Raw genomic sequence first — 23,768 nt, 5'->3', positions numbered from 1 at the left:
AGTTATTATTTTGAAGGAATTGAATAGCATTATTTTCAGCAGGGATAATCTCAAGAAGTTTCATAAGATTTACTATATTAAGATACTTAAAATTATTAATTTTATTGTACAAAATAATAAATAAAATATAAAACACCTTTTTTTGTTATACTTTTTTATTATCTACCCAAAAAAAGAAAAATAATTTTAATATTACTAATGATTAAAAAAATATTTATTTTATTTAATCTATCATTTATCACAATTTATCATACAATTATTTTATATGCAAAAAAAAATTAATTTCTAATTATTTTTTGATAATTTTAAAGTGGTGGATAAAACCACAAAGTATTGTATACTATTAAAAATTATTTATCTATTTTTTTTTTAATTTTATTATTTGTACTAGTATTTTTCAAATATAATTTATGTAACTTTGGATGAGAGTATTAGATGTTATCTAATTTGTTTGTTACTATTTATTTTTAAGTATATAACTAGCTTAATAATAAAAACTTTTTTTTTATCTCATAACAATTTTATTAAAAACTTAACAAATTAATAGTAATAAAGAAATAAGCTTATATTTAATAATTTATAATATGTTCATTTTTAAAGATACTTACTGGACTTGCTTATCAATTCTAAGACTACTTTTTAATCTATTTTCCTTTTATAACTATTTAAATTTAAGAAGAATTTTTTGATATTAATAATACTTTATTAGGATATTTTATTATGTACTTTATTTTCTAAAATTTTTATAAGAATTTAAGATTATTTTTTACTTCTAATTGTACTTTCAAATTTTATATATTTATACGAAAAATTAAAAATATATATATTATAATTATTTTAGATATTATAAATTGATTTATTTTATTTGTATAAAAAATATTTCTTTACTGTGTTCGAGTATAATTCATTGTATATTGTAATAAAAATATTTTTATAATAAGTTTTTTTTTTAATTTCAGTATGGAATGATGTCAGATGTACATTTTAACGAAAATTCTGATAAAATTCCTTCATTAACAGATGATATATCTAATAATGAAAACTCTATTACTACTCAAACACCAATTAAAATTAATTCTGTCAAAGAAGTGAATATTGCTTCTAATTCAGAAGATTCACCTGAGTCTTCAACTCTGGAAGATAAAAATAATGATGGTTCGCTTGGTATGAAAGATAATGAAGAAGAGGAGTTTCAAAATATTGAACTATATACAAAATCTACTCATAAAACAATATTACATTCAGATATAAATTTACCTAACGAGTTTTATTCAGAATCAGATGAAACTTCAAATATTAATTTATCAAAGACAATTGATGAAATTAGAAGTATTGATGAAGATATAGATTTAACAATTATTTCTCATGAAATAGATAAACAAGATGATCAAGATGTTTTAAGAAAAATATCACCATTACCACCTCCTGTTTTGTGTAATATTAAACAGGATTATAATGAATCTCCTGATGAAATTTTAGAACGTCTTGAAACAACTTTTAATGAAGGAGATGTAGAGGCAGGAGTAATAGTAGATGAAATATTAAATGTTTTAGTTGGTGGTATTTTTGATCTAGATTCCAAATTTAGAATAGAATATCCTAAAGCCATTGATAGTATGTTGAAAATTTTAGATAAATCATCTGTTGATGATCAAATTAAAACATGGACAATATTTAGTCATTCTGTAAAAAAAAGTTTTATTAATCTTGAAGCGTGTTCAGAAATTGGATTAATATCAAAATTACTTGATAGATTACCAAATTGTGAAAATACTGTTGCTGATTTGATAATTCAACTTCTTTCAGTTTTGTCTTCATATTCAATTACTGTCAAAGAAACAAAAAGATTTTTACGTGCTTTACATGCTACAAATGGTGTTTGGCCTAGGTATTCAGTTAAATTATTATCAGTTATGAAAGAAATGCCAAAAAAAGATACTGCTGATGTATTTTTTTCATTTCCAGGAAAAGAATCATCTGGTTTAAGTTTACCTCCTTTAATAAAATGGCCCTATCAAAATGGATGGACATTTAGTACTTGGTTACGTATGGATCCATCTAATGGAGCTCAATTTGAAAGAGAAACACCATATTTATTTTATTTTTGTACAGAGAAGGGTTTAGGATATTCTGGATATTTCATGGGTTCATGTCTTGTTATACGTTGTATTAAATCTACTAATGGTGGTAGTGGACAAAAAGAGTGTATAAAATGTATAAAACAACCATTAATACCTAGAAAATGGCATCATATTGCATTATCTTTTAATTATTCAAGATGGGGAAAAAATGATATAAATGTATATATTGATGGTTTATTAATAGAAACATTAGAAGCTAATTGGTTAGTTTCAACAACTGATCATTTTAATCGTTGTTTTATTGGTTGTGGTCCAAATGAAAATAATGCAAATGAAAGTTTTTGTGGACAAATATGTGCTATATATGTTTTTTCACAATCAATTTCTGCTCAACAAGCTAATTGTTTATTTTGTCTTGGACCTGGTTATCAAAGTTATTTTAAACATGATGCAGAAAGTAATCTTCCTGATGGATATAAAAAACATTTATTTGACGGTTCACTTAATAATTCAATGGTATTAGCTTATTGTCCTAAAAATTGTCATGAACAATTATGTTTAATGCCTTCTAATAAAATTACTGCCTCTAAAGCTTCATCTGGTTCACAAGCTATGAATTCATTTTTTGTTCAAGTTCCTCATGCAATATTGAAAAATGTCAAAGTTGTAACAACTCATTCAATTCATTCATCTCTTCATTCAGTTGGTGGAATACAAATGCTTTTACCATTATTTACACAAGTTGATATGCTTCATACTGATCATAATGAAATGATAGATTATCATATTTGTGCTAATTTATTATCAGTTATATTATTATTATTAAAAACTTCTATAAGTGCTCAGCAACAATTATTTCATTCAAAAGGTTTTCTTATTGTAGCTCATACATTAAGTAATGTATCTCCAAATCATTTAACATTAGATGTTTTAAAAACATTAATTGAAATGGCAAAATTTTTAATGAGTCGTCATAATACTGGACTTCCATTATTAAAACATTTAGTTGATCATATTTTATTTAATCCACAATTATGGTATCGTGCAAAATATGATGTACAAAAAGAATTATATAAATATTTAATTGATGAAGGATTAGGTAAAAATGGTTTAGGAACAGTTATTAGAAGAACACCAGCTGTATTAGAATTAGTACATGCATTGAAAATTAATTATTGGATTGCAAGACCAACTGACTATGTTGAAGATAGTAATAATATTAAAATTTGTGAAACTAAACGTAATGTAGAAGAAATTAAAATTATAAGAAAATTAATTCTTGATTTGATAGATAAATTAATGTTTAATAAAGAACAATTATTAAATAAAGATAATAAACGTGATGAAGAATTTCAAATAATATTTAATTTTCTTGCAACAGAATCAAGAGATGAAAATCTTTTTGATATATTATGTCAAATAATAAAACAATTAGCTGTTCATGCTGCAATTATGGTTCCAGCATTTGATAACAATAAAGGTATATGTGTAATTTATGATTTAATGTCATCTCCAAATGAAAATATTAGAATACCAATTTTAAAAATATTAGGAAACTTTCTTTGTAGATCAACAGTAAAAAGAAAAAATGATAGTATTCATAATCAAAATTTACTTGCATTAATTAGTGAAAAATTGTTACAAAATTGTACATATTTATCAAAAGCTTGTTATGATGTATTATATGAAATATTAGTTGAAGAAATTTCTTCTGAAATGAAAAGTCAAAATAATACAAATAAAAATAATATAAATAATATTAATTTTGAAAATCCTCAAATGTTGAAAGTTATTACTAATTTAATTACCCAATCTGAATTATGTAATGAATCTATGGAAGTTAGAAAATGTTTTTTACAAGATCTTTTAAAATTATGTATTTCTAACAAAGATAATCGTCGTACAATTTTACAATTATCTGTATGGCAAGAATGGTTAATATCTTTAGCATTTATCTATCCTAAAACTGATGCTGAAGCAAATATTTCTGAAATTGTATATAAAATTTTTAAAGTACTTTTAGAACATGCTATAAAAATAGAGTTTGGAGGTTGGCGTGTATGGGTTGATACATTAGCAATATCACATGCAAAAGTTTCTTGGGAAAATTATCAACGTGAAATGAAACAAGAAAATTCTGATGAAAATGTTGCATGTTATAGGACTCCTGATTTCACTTGGAGTCATGTTCAATTACGATTGTTAAATGATTTATTAGATGGTATAGAAACAACAATAAGTAAATATAATACTTCTGGGCCAGTATTTACTGATTTTATAACTGGTATAGATAATCAAACTTTTATTTCAAATACAATACATATTATTAGTCAGTTGTCTGATTCTTTAATAATGTCATGTGGAGGTCTTTTACCTTTACTTGCTGCTGCAACATCACCTAATTCAGAATTAGATATTATTGATACAAGTAAACAAGGATTAGCAATTTATGATTCAGCTCGTTTGTTACATCGTTTTGCAATACTAGCTGATTCATTTATTTTTATGTCAGCTGCTCAATTAACAGAATTAGAACAAGAAAAAAATATGCCTAATGGGGGTATATTAAGACAAATGCTTCGTCTTTCTGCAACTGTTGCTGTTAGAAATATACTTGCATGTCGTGTTTCTAAAAATGAAAGACCTTCTTTAATACTTCCTGGAGATAATGCAACACAAAAACAGATACAACGTGCTGATGCTATAATACAATTTATTGATGAATGTTTTCCTAATTACAAAAATGTTCTTGATATAATTAATGGTTTACCATCTCCTAATTTTATTCCAGATGTTGATGGATTATTACAAAATTCTGATTTATCACGTCTTCGTGGAATTGTATATCGTGATATGGATGAACCAAGACAAGCACAATTTTTGGCTTTAGCAATAATTTATTTCTTGTCTGTTCTTATGGTTTCAAGATATAGAGATATTCTTGAACCACCAACAACTCCAAGTCCTTTTTTTGATACTAATAATTCGGGACAAACTTTAAAATCACCATCAATTAATGGTGTAGAAAAAAATTTATCATCAAAAAATTCTTTAAATTATGAAGATGAGATATCTGATACAGTTTCACATAATATAGAAAATGTAGATAATAATGAAGAAGAAAATGACATAGAAGAAGAAAAAACATTGAAAGAAATTGCTTCTATAAAAATAATTGATAATACTACAATTGTTAACAAACCTACAATTGAAGAAACAAATCAATTAAATCATTTCAATAATTCTGATGCAATAAAATTTTTATCAATGACAAAAAGTGAAAAACAAACATATTTAACAGAAAGATTACAAAAAGCTCTTGAATCTACAGCACCTGTTCTTCGTGAAATAATGATTGATTTTAAAAATTACCTTCAAAAAAGTCTTCTTGGTACACATGGACAAGAAATAATGAATGATGATAAAGTGATGCAAACTTTAAAAAATCTTCAAGGTTCTGTTATAGAATTAGTTATGTTACTTTGTAGTCAAGAATGGCAAACATCTCTTCAAAAGCATGCCGGATTAGCTTTTATAGAACTTGTTAATGAAGGTAAGCATATGTTTAACTTTATTTTGATAGATGACATATTAATTATGTATAATAGTATCATTTTTGATATGTTTCTATTCCTTTTATTGACACAGTACAAAGAAAATAATCATTTTTAATAATTTATTAATTAGAATTTTTCTTTTATGACTTTTATCTCCTCCTATTTATTATTTTATATAATGCGACAAAAGAATAATTTCTAATTGATTTTTTATAGGACGTCTTATGGCACATGCTACTAGAGAACATATCTTAAGAGTTGCTAATGAAGCTGATTTTATTTTAAATCGTCTTCGTGCTGAAGATGTATCAAAACATACAGCATTTCAAAATGAATCAAATGAAAGATTAAAAGAAAGAAAAGAACAAGAAAGATTATGTGAACATTTAATTGAATCTGCTAGAAGAAGAGATTTATTGATAGCAGAAAAAATGTTAGAAAATATGAAAACAATGATTATGTCACCAAATGGAGCATGGTCAAATAATGAACAAGAACCTGTTATATTTTGGAAACTTGATACATGGGAAGATGATTCAAGAAGACGAAAAAGATTTATACCAAATCCACATGGTGGAAGACTTTCAATGGCAAGATTACATCAAAATATAAGTAATATATCTGAAGAAGCTTTATCTGAATCAAGACAAAAATTATTAAAAGAATTAAAAAAAAGGAATGCTATTGTTTCATCACTTGGAAATAATTCACAAGAACATCAAGTTGAAGATGCGGATATATGTAAATGGTTAGAAGAAAGTATGGATATGGAAATAACAAAAAAAGGTATATTAAAAATATAAATATAATAAAAATTTTTTTAGATAGTAATTCAATTTATTCAACTCCCTGTAAATTAATTGCTCCTGGTTTAGTTGTACCAGGAACAATATCTATTACAATGACAGATTTTTATTTTGATGCAGATGAAGGTGATGATTTGTATGAAAAACAAAATCCAAAGGTTTGTTTATTAAGTTATAATAAAAAAAATTTTTTAACAAAAATTGAGTTTAATATGAATTGACTTTTAAATATAAATTTGTCAAAAGTCTTTATCCCATATGTCAATCATTTTTAAAACATTCAAAACATCTTTTTGTATTTTTTTTTTAACTTTAAAAATTCTACCGCAATATTTTAAAAATGAATATATTAAAATTTATTTTTATTTAACTTTTATTAATACCGAATATATTCATATTAATAATATTAAGATTAATTTTTTTTGGTAAAATAGATTAATGTTTTCAAAGTGATTCTAAAGCTCTAGCATCAAGCATTAAAGTTCTTGCTAATTTCCATGTTACTTTAGCACTTTCATCTAACAATTGGTATGGTTTTCCTTTTAATAAATCCAATTGTGGTATAAAATAATGGGGACATTTTCTACATTGTAAACAACTTACTAACTGTAAAAGTACTCCTAATATTCTATCACCAATACAATGTTCTTTCCATTCATAATCATGTGGATGTTTTTCACATTCAAATAATATTAATGTTTTAATTATATAATTTGTTATTGGACTATTAGGAAATTGTAAATGATCATCTCTTAAAGATTTTAATATTGATAAAGTTTTTTTTCTAGTTGGATGAGATATTAATATACTTTCTGCATGAGTTAAATTCATAGCCCATGCATCACCTTCCATAGTAGAATTATTTTGAGATGTTGTAGTTGCTGAAAGTACAGTGTTACCTCCTTTACTACCAGGTATTGGTAATGGTGGTTCATTTTGAGATATATTATTTAACATTATACCTGGTCCACCATGAACAATTGTTTCTTTTGATAATAAATCAAAACCTTCACTTTTGACTTCATTTGCAATTTGAGGGGAAGGCCAAATTAAATTAATATTAGGCCAATGAGTTGCACTTCGAGGCCAAATACTATTACATCTAAATGCACAAGTTATTTGTAAAATATATTTATCTTGTATTTTTATTTTAACATCAGATGTATCTTTAATCAATTCACAAGATTCTGAATATTGACTTTTTTCAATAGCTTGTCCCACCAATGCTTGAAATCTTGATCTTATCTTTCTTGCACTTAAGTATCCAGAAGCAGTAATAAATTCAACCCACAATGACATTGATCTTTTTCTACCATCAGATAATTTCAAAACAGCACATCCTGGTATTGTACCATCATCTACAAAACTGAAAACTCCCATTTGATTTAAGTATAAAAGTATTTCAAATTCATCTGGTGAATGTGCAATGATCTAAAATATATTTTTATTTTAAAAAAAAAAAAATAATAATAATAATATCAAGTGCATAGATAATTTATTTAATAATATTTTCTTATACCCTTTTCTTGTTAATATAACTAACTTTTATATTGATGAATGAATATATTAAAAATATAATGATAATATTAAAATGTATTTCATCATGCATAAATGTTATAATTGATTATAATTAGTTAATTGCCATTAATTATAAAACGTGCATAGTTAGTAAAAATTATAAACTTACACCTTCATATCTTCCTTGTTGATTTTCAATTATTGTACTTATGAATCTTGGTTCTTGTCTTTCTACATCATGAAGAATATCTTGTGCTATTTTAGCAATCATAGCACATGTTTCACGAATATGATTTTTTCTACGAATTACTTTTGTTGAATAATAATTAGATATTTGATAACAAGTTGATGGATTTCTTCCAAGCATAATTTTAATAGTTATACAGTAATTTAAAATACTAAGAAAAAAATATTATTAATAAATTTATATATATATTTAAGTTAACTAATAGAAATTGAAATGAGTATTATACTTCATATGCCAGTAATATACTTTCTCTTTATAAACTTGACAGTGCACTGGAAATTGCGTGTGTAGTACCGCCTTACATGGAAAATTGAAAAAAGTTATATTGGTTATATGTAAAATATTCTAAAAAGTAACGTCCTTCTTTATGTTTTTATAGAAAACAGAGTAAAAATATGTTACAATAAACAGTGTGTAAAATGTTAATAACAAAATTAATCTTTTATTATAATAATGACGTAATTATTTTATTAAATTAAATACAAAAGTATTTATTAATTTTCAAAATATCTTTATCAATTTTATAAGAAAAAAGTTAAATTATAAAATATAAAAATTTTTTTATAATATTACTTTTTATTTAAAAGCAATAAATACACATATAATAATAAATAAACGATAGAATAATTCAATTTTTATTTAAGCTTATACCAAACTTATTAACGTAATAATTTGAAAATATATACCTCTATTACTTTATCCTGTTGTAATCTCATTTTAAAAGTTTGATTGATGAGAATGATTGTGTTATCAAAGTTAATTTTGAGTTGTCTTAAAAATCATTCTTTTTGATTAATATTATAATGTTTTTGAAAAAATCTAAAAATATAAATGCCACATATAAAGTGGTTTTGAATAAAAATAATTATATAGTTTTGCTTAGTTATATAGTTATAAAATAACTTTGTTGATGTGACTTTTTTTTTTTTATTAAGATTATTTAATAGATTGAAATTATTTTTTTTTAATATGAAGAAACATAAATTACTTTGAAAGAAAATTATTTTATTATTTTAATTTTTAAAAAAAAGTGCTTAAAGAATATCATTGTATAATCTCTATATGCCAATATCAATAAATCACAAAATTTTTATTTTCTTAACTTTTAATCACTTCTGTCACGACATATGCTACAAGAAGAATATCACTTTTCAAATGTTAATTACTTGTTACTTGATAATGTTTCTCTCTATGCTTTTTCTAATTTAATAATATACTTTATAGTCGTTGGAGAAAATCTTTAAATCTGTCAAGGTGGTTATAATGGCACATCATAATTTAATTGGCGTTTTTATTTATCAATTGATAAATAAGAAACATCTACACTAATATAATATAAAAGTACTAATTTAATTTAACCTTTTCCTTCTTGTATATTATGAGATTATAATGATGGATAAGGAGATATTTAACTAGTCACGCATGTATATAACTATAGATTTTATAAAGAATTATATTATTGTAATTTGCTTGCGTGTAATTAAACATTCAAGAATATTTCTTACTCCAAAAATGAAATATAAAAATATACACTTTTGAAGGGCGGTGGTTTCTTTGATAATTGATAGAAAGAAAATTTAACTTTATGTTGCGCTGATATATTTTGATTGATAGAAAAGTCTGATTAGTATTTTAGACATTTTATAGATAAGATATTTGAGGATATAATTACTAGTTGTTTTAAGTAATAATAGTTTTTCTAAAAAATTAGGTTATAAAAAGGACAATTAAAAAAAAACATGTCTATTTGTTTTTATTTTTGAAATATAGAAATAATACTTCTTGAGTAAAATTTGAATCTACTTGTGTAGAGATTAATAGATTTTAGATTTGTTTTATAACTCATACTCTGAACCTTATTTTCAGAAAATTTGAAATTAATTTTGTTTATCGTTTTTATGTTTAGAATTTTAGAATATTATTTAAAATACTAAATTAATAGTAAAAAATAAAACAAAAAGGTACGACAAAAATTTAGAAAAATAACTATATTTCTGATTTTATTTTTATCATGTATTGTTTACATTTTTATAAATATTTAACTATTATTATAATGTAAAGTTTCAAACTTTAAACAAAAAAAAATTGTTAAATAAAAATATCAAAATAACATCTAAAATGATTATAATTATTTTAGAATTTTCTTTGATCATTTAAAAGTCTCTAGAATAAAACAACAGAATACTTGTTTTTTATGTTCATAATAATTTAATGGTTTAAAAATTATGATGAAACTTTAAAAAATTTTTTAGAAAATTCAAAATTAAAATAAAGATATTTTATTTATTGATTTTATCAATATAATATATTATTAAAAAAAACTAAGAAGTTTTATAAAAAAAAACTAAAAAGAAAATTTAATATTTCATTATAAACATATTTTTGAATCATTATAATAAATTTTTTTTTAGGTTCTTAGATATTGTGATTTTCTTCATGGAAGATGGAGATTTCCAGAGATACGTGCTATTTTCTTAAGGAGATATATGCTTCAATATACAGCATTGGAACTTTTTATTGCTTCTAGAACGGCAATAATGTTTTCATTTGATAATTATGATACTGTAAAATTAGTTGTAGAACATCTACCATCAGTTGGAGTTGGAGTAAAATATGGTTTACCACAAAAAAGAAAAACTTCTCTTATGAAACCAAAACAACTTTTTAAATTTTCTGATATGCCGACAAAATGGCAACGTCGTGAAGTTTCTAACTTTGATTATTTAATGTTTTTAAATACAATTTCTGGTCGTACATATAATGATCTTAATCAGTATCCTGTTTTTCCATGGATTTTATCAAATTACTCTAGTGAAACACTAGATTTAAAAGAACCAAGTAATTTTAGAGATCTTACAAAACCAATTGGAGCTTTATCTGAAGCTAGGAAAAAATTTTATAAAGATAGATTTGATTCATGGGTTGATGAAACGATTCCACCATTTCATTATGGAACTCATTATTCAACTGAAGCTTTTGTATTAAATTGGATGTTTAGACAAGAACCTTATACTTCGATTTTCTTAGATTTACAATCAGGAAAGTTTGATCATTCAGATCGTTTATTCCATTCAATTGCTCAAGCATGGGAAAATTGTCAAAAGAATCCTCAAGATGTAAAAGAATTGATTCCTGAACTATTTTATTTACCAGAAATATTGAAAAATACAAACAAATATGATCTTGGAATCAGAGAAAATGGTCAAATTGTAAATGATGTTCAATTACCTCCATGGGCAGAAGGTTCACCTGAAAAATTTATCCAAATTCATAGGCAAGCTTTAGAATCAGATTTAGTTTCATGCCAATTAAATCAATGGATTGATTTAATTTTTGGTTATAAACAAAGAGGACCAGAAGCCATTAGAGCAACAAATGTCTTTTATTATTTGTCTTATGAAGGTAGTGTTAATAAATCAGCTATTGAAGATCCTATAACAAGAGAAGGTATTGAAAAACAAATATTATCATTTGGACAAACTCCTGTACAATTATTAATAGAACCACATCCAGTTAGACAATCACTTTTGTCAATATCACCATTCTCTTTTCAACCAGTCACCGATGATTTATGCATGTTAATGAAATTTATATCTAACTCACCAGTCGTTCATTTATCTGCTAATACACATTTACTTCTTGGAAATCCTACTGTTATATCAATAGCTCAAAATTTAGTATTTTCATTAAATAAATGGAATAACAACTATATTAATTTTCATCAAACTTCTCCTAATTCACAATTTCCAATATCAAATGATGATAAAGATAGATCAGGAATTATTAACAATCCTCCAGCTTCTGAATTACCACTTACAGTTGATCCATTATTAGCAATTGGAAACCCTTCAACAATTTTACCAAAAAGACATTTAGGAGATTCATTTGATCAAAGATTTCCAATCACATCTTCAAATTTTGTAACATCACTTGATTCAAAAATAATTATTGCTTGTGGTTATCCAGATTATTCTTTTAGGGTAATTGATTCAGAAAATGCTACTATAAAACAAGTTGTCTATGGGCATGGTGATGTTGTTACATGTTTAGGAAGATCAGAGCAAATACCAAATATGGACTTTTATGTTGTCTCTGGATCAATAGATTGTACAGTTGTATTATGGCATTTTAATACTGTAACAAATTTTATAGCAGGTGAATATAATATTTGTGGAGAACCTGCTGCACCAAGAGCTATTTTAACAGGACATGATTCAAGAATCACAGCATTGGCAGTCTCTGCAGAAAATGGTATAGTAGTTAGTGGTAGTATTGATGGTACTGTTCTTATGCATACAGTTTCTGGAGATTTGATAAGAAGGATTCAAAGTCAAGATCTTCAACGTGTTTTAGATCCATTGAAATATAATGATTATCCTGGTGTAACACATATAATGATGAATAGAGATTGTATTATTACGGTAATATATAATCACGAAATTGTTTCAACATTTACATCAACAGGTTATCAATTAAATGTACCTTTACACAAATCAACAGAAAAAATTTTTTCAGCAGTCTTATCAAGAGATGGTGAATATTTAATAATTGGTACAGAAAATGGACGTATTAGTGTTTTAAGATTATTTCCATTACAAATAGTCTATACTTTCCAACAAACAGATAGTCCTATTAGAAGTTTATCTTTACCTACAAATCAACGTTTCATTTTGGCAGGTCTTGATTCTGGAGCTATTGTTGTTTTTAATGTAGATTTTAATAGATGGCATTATGAATACAAACAAAGAAATTCTCAATAAAATAGCCTTATATATCATTTTAAAACTATTTATTTTACTAAAATTTTATTAATTATATAATCTATGATATTGTTGTTACGATAGATATTAAGTTATTAAATAAATTATAAATTTTTATTTATTTTTTTTTTCTGAAGCTAATAGTTAAACATAATATATTTAATTAATAAATAATTCGATCAACAAATAAAAAGTATTTTTATTATACTATAACATTTTAGTGCTTCACAGATAAACTTGGATAAAATATTTAGATGAATAAGAGTAATATTACATTTAACATTTATTTTTTGAAGAATCTTTCACATTTTTGACTTTTAACAATTTCAAAATTTTTGTTTTAATATAACTTTAATTATATTTAAATTTCATAATTTTCCAAAGACTATCAAATGAATGCAATTTTATTCTAAAATTCCAAAAAAAGTTATTTTTTTTTTGTCACAGTTTTAGAGGTAGAATCAGAAATCTAAAAATTTTCGGTCAATTTTTATATTTCTAAAAATATAAATGTTATAGCTATGAAAATTAATAATCTAGATCAACTTTTGAATAGAAATCGAATGAAACTAGTCTTATCTTCATAGGATAAGTATTTCCTGAGATACTGAAAAGTCAGGTACAATGAATATTTTAGAAAAATTTCCGCCCTTGGTCATATCTCGCTTCATAATGAAGATAAATGAAATCAGATTTCTGCAATCGTTTTCGAATGAGTTTTCAAATGGGGTCTACCTTCAAAATTTTTTTATATCTTAAAGCACTTTCGAGATATAAAAAAAGGGTGACAATGGATTACGCGCGAAAAAGTACCAAGCATAGTATTTCAAGAAACATTAAAAATAAAAAAAAGTTTTCAACGTAGGGTACACCTTAATTTACAAAAGAAGCACAACGCATCAAGTTTCATGGTTCTATGACTTCATTGACTTGAGTTATCACTAAATTCTTAAAACTTTTTTTCAAACATATTTCTTATCATATCTTCATTTTAAGAAGTCCTATAAAGTTGTAAATAGGCTTAATGAATTTTTCGTAAAAAAGTGATCTAGAAAAAAGTATTTATTTTTATAATTTGCAATATTATCATGAAAGTCGAGATTTAAAAAAAATATTCCACAATTTCGCCCTTCATCTTTGAATCCTTATAACTCCTGAACTATTAATTTTCTAATATTGTTGATTATATTCAAAATTCATCCCATTTCAAGGGCTATCGAATGAATATAATGGTGTTTTCAAATTCCCAAAAAAGATGTTTTTCTTTGTTCACATTTTTAGAGGTAAAGTCGGAAATCTAGAAAATTTTCAGCCAATTTTTATATCTCTGAAAATAAAGATGTTATAGCTATGAAAATTATTAATCTAGACCTACTTTTAAATATAAATCGAATGAAACTAGTCCCATCTTCATAGGATAAATATTTGCTGAGATACTGAAAAATCGGGTACAATGAATATTTTAGAAAAATTTCCGCCCTTGGTCATATCTCGCTTCAAAATGAAGATAAATGCAATCAGATTTCTGCAATCGTCTTCAAATTACTTTTCATATGGGGTCTACCTTCAAAATTTTTTTATATCTTAAAGCACTTTCGAGATATAAAAAAATGGTGACAATGGATTACGCGCGAAAAAGTACCAAGCATTATATTTCAAGAACGGTTGAAAATAAAAAAAAGTTTTCAACGTAGGGTACACCTTAAATTATGAAAGAAGCCCAGCGCATCCAACTTCATAGACCTGTGACCTCATTAACTTGAGTTATCACTAAATTCTTAAAACTTTTTTTCAAACATATTTCTTATCATAGCTTCATTTTTATAAGTCCTATCAAGATGTGAATAGGCTTAATGAATTTTTCGTAAAAAATTGATCTAGAAATAAGTATTTATTTTTATAATTTGCAATTTTATCATGAAAGTCGAGATTTAAAAAAAATATTCCACAATTTCGTCCTTCATCTTTGAATCCTTATAACTCTTGAACTATTAATTTTCTAATATTGTTGATTATATTCAAAATTCATCCCATTTCAAGGGCTATCGAATGACCATAGTAGCATATTTAAATTCCAAAAAAAGTTGTTCATTTTTGGTCACAGTTTTAGAGGTAAAATTAGAAATCTAGAAAATTTTCAGCCAATTTTTATATCTCTGAAAAAAATGATGTCGTAGCTATGAAAATTATTAATCTAGACCAAAATTTGAATAGAAATCGAATGAAACTAGTCCCATCTTCATAGGGTAATTATTTGCTGAGATACTGAAAAGTCGGGAACAATGAATATTTTAGAAAAATTTCCGCCTTTGTTCATAACTCGCTTCAAAATTAAGATAAATGAAATCAGATTTTTGCAATTAACTTCGAATGAGTTTTCAAGTGGGGTCTACGTTCAAAATATTTTTATACTTTTAACCACTTTTGAGATATAAAAAAACGGTGACAATGGATTACGCGCGAAAAAGTACCAAGTTTCATATCTCAAGAACGGTTGAAAATTTGAAAAACTTTTCAACGTAGGGTATACCTAAAATCACGAATGAAGCACAGCGCATCAAGTTTCATGGTTCTGTGACTTCATTAACCTGAGTTATCACTAGTTTCTTAAAACTTTTTTTTTAAAAATATTTCTTATCATATCTTCATTTTTAGAAGTCCTATAAAGATGTAAATAGGCTAAATGAATTTCTCGTAAAAAATTGATCTAGAAAAAAGTATTTATTTTTAAAATTCACAATATTATCATAGAAATTGAAATTTACAAAAAATATTCCCCAATTTCGCCTCTCAACTTTGAATCCTTGTAACTCCTGAAATTTCAATTTTCAAATATTGTTGATTATATTCAAAATTCATCCCATTTTAAGGGCTATCAAATGAATATAGTAGCATATTCAACTTCCAAAAAAAGTTGCTTTTCTTTGTTCACATTTTTTGAGGTAAAGTCAAAAATCTAGAAAATTTTCAGCCAATTTCTAAATCTCTGAAAATAATAAAGTTATAGCTATGAAAATCATTTATCTAGACCTACTTTTGAATAGAAATCGAATGAAACTAGTCCCATCTTCATAGGATAAGTATTTCTTGAGATACTGAAAAGTCGGGAACAATGAATATTTTAGAAAAATTTCCGCCTTTGTTCATATCTCGCTTCAAAATCAAGATAATCGCAATCAGATTTCTGCAATCGTCTTCTAATGAGTTTTCATATGGGGTCTACCTTCAAAATTTTTTTATACCTTTAACCACTTTCGAGATATAAAAAAACGGTGACAATGGATTACGCGCGAAAAAATACCAAGTTACATATCTCAAGAACCATTGAAAATACAAAAATGTTTTCAACGTAGAGTCTAACTTAAATTATGAAAGAAGCACAGCGCATCAAATTTCATGGACCTGTGACTTCATAAACGTGAGTTATTACACGATTCTTAAAACTTTTTTTTTAACATATTTCTTATCATATCTTAATTTTTAGAAGTCCTATGAAGATGTGGATAGGCTTAATGAATTCCTCGTAAAAAACTGATCTAGAAACAACTGTTTATTTTTAAAATATCTCATTGTATCATGGAAGTTGAAATTTACAAAAAAATATTCCACAATTTCGCCCTTCATCTTTGAATCCTTATAACTCCTGAACTATTAATTTTCTAATATTGTTGATTATATTCAAAATTCATCCCATTTCAAGGGTTATCGAATGACCATAGTAGCATATTTAAATTCCAAAAAAAGTTGTTTTTCTAAATTTTTTTTAAAAAAAAATTTTTAGTTACTTTTTTTTTATTTAATTTTTTTTTAAAAAACATTTTATGTTAAATCAACATTGTAATATTAAATAGAATTATACATATTTATAATATTAAAAAAAAAAATTTCTAATGCGTCAGTGGCTCTAAAATTATGCCGAGATAAGTAAAAAATTTTTTTGATATTCTAATGTTCATCATTTATTTAAACACTTATTTAAATATTTAAAAATTTTTTAATAAAAACAAAGTTTCTAGGATGTATTTAATCATAATGTCGTCAATTTTTAATTATGGGAATAAAAAGAAATTCAATTGGATTACCACTTTCATCATCCCATCTTGTCCAGTATGGTGAAAAATCACTATTTTTTAAAACAGTTTTATTATAAAGTTCAACTGTTTTGTAAGGTACTCTATCAATATCAATAATTTTTTTTGATAATTCGAGTTCAACTGCTAAGCCAAGTCCTTTTTTTCTATGTTCTTCAATTGTAAATTGATGATTTAAAAATCCAGAAGGATCGCTCATTTCAAATGATACTGGTTTACCCTTAAATTTAATGCAAGCAAAAGGTAAATGTTTCAATTTAGCCCTTAAAATTAGTAATTTAATTTTTAAACAAAAATATACCTAGTTTGTTCAAGATCTCCTTTTTTGGCATGACGCCATGTAGTATTTATTATCAAAGAATCATCATCAGATATATTATTATCATAATAATATTCATTAGAAAAAGAAGGAATAAATTTTTTTGTTAATAATTGTTGTTCTTCTTTCATATAATATAAATATGTTGGATATTCAACAGATTTTTCTGTACCAAAATATTTTCCATACCAATTATTAAATGTTCTGGTAAGAAATGCAGCTCCAATAGTCAAAAAACTTGAAACTTCTTTTATTTTTGGAAAAATATTAAACAATTCTTCATATATTTCTTCTAGTTTTTCAACAAATTCTATTGATGTTGCTGTACTACCAATAAATAAAAAAGAAGTAACGTAAATATTTTCTCTATATACAAAATATATGCTTTCATTTTTATATTTCCCTTCGAAAACAAAATGTTCAGCATATGGAAATAACCCTCTTCTTTGTGTGTCAATGGAATGATAAATTGTTAAAAGATTTGGAAATATTTTTAATTTTTTCGAATAATCTTCTAAATTATCATTAGAAATCTCCTTTAGTAACATTTTACCTATAATTGTTAAATAAATTTAAAAAAAAAACATTAATAAAATATTTTAATAATTATATTTATTATAAAAACTTTAAAGTATATAACTATCTAGGTAGATTGGTATATGCTAATCGAAATATTTTTCTTCGATTAAAACATAATGCAAAATATAACATTTTATATTGATAATTTTAATCATAAAAATGTACTACAGAACTAGTTAGAACTGATATATACTTAATTTTGCATTATATTAATGTCGGAGCTGGTAATTCTAATATATATGTGATTATAATTACAAAAAAAAAATTAAAATTATGTGCAATTTTAATGACATATTGCATTGATAAGTAATACTTTTAAAATTATTCTAAAAAAATGATTAACATATACAATTTGAAATAATAAATAAAAAGTTTTAAAAAAAAATATTTATAACAATACTAAACAAATAAAATAAAATGTTTGATAACTACTTTGATATAGAAGATTTGTTTATCTCCTCACTACTTTTTTCACAATTGGAAAATATTAACATGTAACAGATTATACAATCAAATGTTCTAAATGGAATCAAAAAAGGACAATTATTTAGATTATAAAAATCAACAACACAATTTGGAGTTAAAGAATTTAAGACATTTTTTTGAGCCATATAATAATCATTGTTATAGTACAAATTACTTGGATTTTGATTATATGGATAAATATCAGAATATCCGTTTATGACGTACTTTAACCAATTTTTTGGATATTTTGGTTCAACTGATATAATTGGTATTTTTACATGTTTTAATAATGACTAAAAATTGAATTATTATTATTATAAATATTATTCAACTTACACCATGTGAATCACCTGGATTGCCAGATTTTCTTCTTACAATTTCTTTATGAGTTAAAGGCATTCGACCAACAAAAAAACGACGATAAACAAATATAGGAATGCAGTATCCTATCAATCTAATTCCACTATCTTCATTAAAATAATCGAATAAATATAATTGGTTTCTCATTTTAAAGGATATTTCTGATAATGAAATTATAACAAAATTATATGCGATTGTCTTTTCTTTCCCATTTGAATTCACAAAAGCATCTTGTCGTGAAATACCTGGTATTTCAAATTGTGATAATGATGTGTTGTAATGAAGGGGAATGGTACTATTATTCATGGTAATAAATAAGAAAATCTAATAAAATGTATTTATAAACTAAAAATCTTATCATAACAACATAATATTTAAATTTTTAATATTCAAAATTAGAATAAATTAAAAATATACTATGTATAATTTTTTTTTAAAAGTGCATAGCTATATACATATAACAAGTACTTTTAAATAAAAAGCATAATCATTTTATATATTAAAAGTTTATATATCGAAATAACTACAGCTACATTTGTGTTTACTTCTTCTCTCCTTTTGCTAACTATAAAGCCTTAAAAAAATTTTTCTAAAAAGAAAATTAAAATTAAATCAATTTTTAAAAGCACTTTATATTACAACTTTTTTATTTTTAAAAAATATTTAAAATTTTATTGTTTCTTTTTTTTTATCAAATTTTGAATGATAAAGAGAAACATGAAAATTAATATTTTTTCTTTTAATTCAATAGTATAAAATGTTTTTAAAAATTTCTATAACATTTAATAGAAATTATTTGTAAATAGCTTTAACTTTGAAGAAATCACTGACTTATTTCTAAAAATATTATACTTCTAAAGATTTAAATTATAGAACGCAATTTTCAAAAATGGATTTTTAAATAAATTTATTTATTTTTGTATAAATTATATATACATAATTCTATATCACGTACCATTTTAATGAGTGTGGTTATTATTGTTTGAAAGTCTTTTCTTATCATTTTATACATTTTTTAAATATTATCAAAAATTTATTTTCTTATAAAATAAAAATTCTTTTGTGAAACTTTAAATATAATTTTTTTCAAGGTCTTTTCTATAATTTAGTGATATTTGATTTTAATAACCTTTATTTTTTTTTCTCTTTTTTTCTTATAATTTTAATTATTGGGAAGACATTCATGAACCACTTTATATGTATAATAAAATAACAACAAATATTCTGTACTTTGAATTTAAATGTTAAATTATTTCCCGCTTACTATATAGAAATAAATATATATTTTGTTTGAACAAAAAACCATATTTATGTCAATTAAAAGAAGAGTGACGTACGAAATAAATTCCTACAACGATATTTTGAATTGCGGGAGTATACAGAGACATTGGAAACGTGTATTCTACAACTGGTCGTATAAAAATGAACCGCTTTGACGATAAAAAAAGAGTTGGTGTATCTTCTGTTTCAAATTCTAGGCTTTTGGAGACTTTAGCTAAAAAAAAAGAGCAACTTAAATTGGTATGTTTTAAATGTGTAATTTAATTTAATTTAATATTTTTATATTAGGTTCTTAATAGTTCTGATAAAGGGAGAAATGTTACAAAATGTCAACCAAAGAAATCTCTTTACTCTAAAAGTAATATTTTGTTGAATTTATAATATAATTAATTTTAGAAAAACATAAAGTTACAAAATTAGAAGATGGTCAGTTTATTGCTGAAGAAGATGATGATTATGAATGTAATATTAGTGATGAGGATCAGGTTGAAGAAAAAATGGAAGATATAGTAGCTGATTCAAGTGGTGAAGAGGTAATAGAAGATTTTGTTGAACCAGTGCGGTTAAAAATTTCAAAGCAGAAAAGTGGTGAAATTGAATACGAAGTGACCAGTGAATTACCTATTCATGCTCTTCAAAGTAGTGACGATGAAGATGTACAACCCGTTAAGGGAAAAACAAATAAAAGAAAATTAACTATTGATAGTTCAGATGATGATCATGTTAAGTCACCTATGAAATCGAAAAAATTAGAAAATTCTAAAAAAAGTAAGAGAATAAAAGCAGAGGAAGTAGAGGATGATGTTAACGATAAAAATTACTGTGGAACATTTAACAATTGTTCTGATAGTGACGACAATCAAGATGTTTGTCGTACATATTCTGACTCTGAATTAAAACAGAAAACAATTGATTTTTTTAATCATGCAAAAATTGAAGATATTCGTAGCACACCAAGAATATCCGACAAGATGGTTAATCTCATCATGTCAATGCGTCCTTTCAATTCATTTGATGAATTTCAAAAAGCTTTAAACACTGTCCCAAGAGGTAATCAGGCTATTGAGGTATATTTTGACTACCTTGAAAATAGAGGAATTATTGAAAAAGTTCTTGATGATTGTACTGGAAAAGCTAAAGAAATGTCAAAAAGACTTCAAGATATGAGCAAACAAGAAGTAGTTCAACAACCAGCATCATTAAGTAATTGTTCACTTCATGATTATCAAAAAATTGGTCTTAATTGGTTAATCCAAATGCATAAATTAGGTTACAACGCTATATTAGCTGATGAAATGGGTCTTGGAAAAACTATACAAATTATTGCATTTCTAACACATCTCAAAGAAAGTGGTGTTTGTGGACCACACTTGATTGTAGTACCCTCCTCAGTTATTGAAAATTGGCAAAGCGAATTTTCTAAATTTTCACCAAAATTGAAGATTTTATGTTATTATGGTGCTATGGAGGAACGCAAAAGACTAAGAAGAGAAGCAGTTAAAGGCACAAAAAATATAGATGTTCTTTTGACAACATATAATATGATTACGTCAAAAGAAGAAGATAGAAAGTTTTTTAAAGCTTTTTCTATTCATTATGTTGTGTATGATGAAGGTCATATGTTAAAGAATTGTAATACTACTCGATATCGTTCTTTAATGAAAGTTAAGGGAAAAAGAAAAATTCTTCTAACTGGGACTCCTTTACAAAATAATTTGATTGAATTAATTTCACTAACATATTTTGTAATGAGCAAGATGTTTCTTAACTATTGTGATGATATTGACCAACTACTTGGACAGTTTCAAATAAGAACTCAGTGCGGGAAGCGAACAAATACAGTTACAAGTTTAAAACAAGAATATGAAAAGGAACATTGTGAAGAAGATAGAACACCATTAACTGTTGATGAATTATATGAATCTCATAAAATTGAGCAAGCTAAACTTATTTTGGCACCATTTATGCTAAGAAGATTAAAGGTTGATGTTTTGCAATCTTTACCAAAAAAAAATCAAGAAATTATGTATGTTGAATTAAAACCATTACAAGTTGAAATATATGATTATTGTCTTAACGATATTCGGATGGCATATCATAGGGGTGATGGTTCGAGTGTGGGTGGTCTTATGCAATTAAGACAAATTGCTAATCATCCTTTATTATATAGGTGGATATACAATGATGGATTGTGTCATAAGATTGCTGAATTACTTGTTATGTATAATGATTCCTATAAAAAAAAGAATCCAATTTTTTTAGCAGAAGATTTAGGTTTTATGAGCGATATTGCTATTCATAAACTTTGTCTTACAACTGATCAGACACTTATTTATGCTTTAGAAGATTCAAAGTTTTTGGAAAGTGCAAAAATTGATGCTTTGGATAAATTGTTACCTAAAATTAAAGCATCAAACGAAAAAGTTTTGATTTTTAGTCAATTTACAATGTTATTGGATATACTTGAAGTATATCTTGAAATTCGAGGTTATCATTTTAAAAGACTTGATGGATCGACACCTGTTATGGAGAGATTTCAAATGGTGGAAGAATTCAATCAAAACGATGACATCTTTGTTTTTCTTTTATCAACTAAGGCTGGGGGTCTTGGTATAAATTTAACTGCTGCAAATAATGTTATAATACACGACATTGATTTTAATATTCAAAATGATAAACAAGCTGAAGATAGAGCCCATAGACTCGGTCAAAAAAAAGAGGTAAATATCTACCGTTTTATTTCTAAAAATACGGTTGAAGAACCAATGTTAACGAATGCAGAGAATAAGTTAAAACTTCAGGAGAATGTAACAGGTGACAACAGTGAAAATATTGAAAGCACAATTGATCACAAATTAGTGGAAGTTTTACTTAAAGATGCGTTTGATAAGAAAGATTCAAGTCTATTTTAGAGTCAGTGTGCTCCTTTTTTATGTAAATTAAAAGTTATATAATTTTTTTTTTAAATTGTTTGTTGCGTTTAACATTTTAAAATAACGACAAACTTTTAAATAAACTTTTTTGTTCTTTATTTTATTAATTTTGTAAAAATAAAAAAATTTTCAAAGAGAGTCTTAAGCTTAAAAAACTCTGTATTATTTGTAGAAAAAAATTTCATAGTAAAATAGGGTAATTATTGTTTTTATTCTCATAATTTTTTTAACTGTCATAGGGAATTAATAAAAAAAAGTAATTTTTTTTTCAATAACTGGTTTCTATTAAAAATTAACATACAGGGTATAAACAATATATTAATTAAATAAACTATATGATTAAAATACTGCTAACAATTTGTTTTTATAAAAAATATATTAAATTAATATTTTATATATAAAAATGTTTAAATTTTTTAAAATAATCAATTTAAGTATGTAAAATTGGATAAATATAGGTTAAATGAATTTTTTATTTAATAAACAAAATTTTTTAATAAATATGTTTTTTTAATATCAAATCACCTATTTCAAGGACCAATTTTTAATAGTAAGGGAAGAAAAATTTATGTTGACAAAAGAAATAGTCATTATGATTTATATATAATTTAATTATTTTAAACTTTTATTTTTTTATGATTCATTTAATGTATAAATGTTTAAAATAAATAAATTCTTACAATTTCTTTGTTAAATTTTTTATTATAAATTTATATTAATAGTTATAATCTGATTTTTTCTGTTTGAATTTTTATATTTTGATAAGAATGT

At 24.6% G+C, this 23,768-nt stretch overlaps 6 protein-coding genes across 6 annotated transcripts; 3 read left to right on the top strand and 3 right to left on the bottom strand.

Moving 5' to 3' along the window:
* Positions 1–968: 968 nt before the first annotated feature.
* SRAE_2000017900 (Neurobeachin) lies at positions 969–6,665 on the top strand (the record flags this gene model as incomplete). Its single annotated transcript, XM_024650976.1, has 3 exons — positions 969–5,634; positions 5,855–6,424; positions 6,463–6,665. The coding sequence occupies 3 exons, from the start codon at positions 969–971 to the stop codon at positions 6,663–6,665; spliced, it is 5,439 nt and encodes a 1,812-aa protein (XP_024504699.1).
* Positions 6,666–6,888: 223 nt separating this feature from the next.
* Positions 6,889–8,329, bottom strand: SRAE_2000017800 (Protein mab-21-like 1; the record flags this gene model as incomplete). Its single annotated transcript, XM_024650975.1, has 2 exons — positions 6,889–7,875; positions 8,132–8,329. The coding sequence occupies 2 exons, from the start codon at positions 8,327–8,329 to the stop codon at positions 6,889–6,891; spliced, it is 1,185 nt and encodes a 394-aa protein (XP_024504698.1).
* Positions 8,330–10,695: 2,366 nt separating this feature from the next.
* Positions 10,696–12,969, top strand: SRAE_2000017700 (BEACH domain and WD40 repeat and WD40/YVTN repeat-like-containing domain and WD40-repeat-containing domain-containing protein; the record flags this gene model as incomplete). Its single annotated transcript, XM_024650973.1, has 1 exon — positions 10,696–12,969. One exon carries the CDS (start codon positions 10,696–10,698, stop codon positions 12,967–12,969), a length of 2,274 nt encoding a protein of 757 aa, XP_024504697.1.
* A 4,038-nt stretch (positions 12,970–17,007) lies between these two features.
* On the bottom strand, positions 17,008–17,927 carry SRAE_2000017600 (Acyl-CoA N-acyltransferase domain-containing protein; the record flags this gene model as incomplete). Its single annotated transcript, XM_024650972.1, has 2 exons — positions 17,008–17,323; positions 17,362–17,927. The coding sequence occupies 2 exons, from the start codon at positions 17,925–17,927 to the stop codon at positions 17,008–17,010; spliced, it is 882 nt and encodes a 293-aa protein (XP_024504696.1).
* Positions 17,928–18,386: 459 nt separating this feature from the next.
* On the bottom strand, positions 18,387–19,089 carry SRAE_2000017500 (Hypothetical protein; the record flags this gene model as incomplete). Its single annotated transcript, XM_024650971.1, has 2 exons — positions 18,387–18,716; positions 18,760–19,089. The coding sequence occupies 2 exons, from the start codon at positions 19,087–19,089 to the stop codon at positions 18,387–18,389; spliced, it is 660 nt and encodes a 219-aa protein (XP_024504695.1).
* Positions 19,090–20,205: 1,116 nt separating this feature from the next.
* On the top strand, positions 20,206–22,976 carry SRAE_2000017400 (SWI/SNF-related matrix-associated actin-dependent regulator of chromatin subfamily A member 5; the record flags this gene model as incomplete). The annotated part of the gene is made up of 3 exons (XM_024650970.1): positions 20,206–20,304; positions 20,353–20,422; positions 20,461–22,976. The coding sequence occupies 3 exons, from the start codon at positions 20,206–20,208 to the stop codon at positions 22,974–22,976; spliced, it is 2,685 nt and encodes an 894-aa protein (XP_024504694.1).
* Between the last annotated feature and the right edge of the window lie 792 nt (positions 22,977–23,768).

This window comes from Strongyloides ratti (genome assembly GCF_001040885.1).
Source record: "Strongyloides ratti genome assembly S_ratti_ED321, chromosome : 2".
Classification (NCBI taxonomy): Eukaryota; Metazoa; Nematoda; class Chromadorea; order Rhabditida; family Strongyloididae; genus Strongyloides; species Strongyloides ratti.
This window is presented reverse-complemented; position numbering and strand designations above follow the sequence as displayed.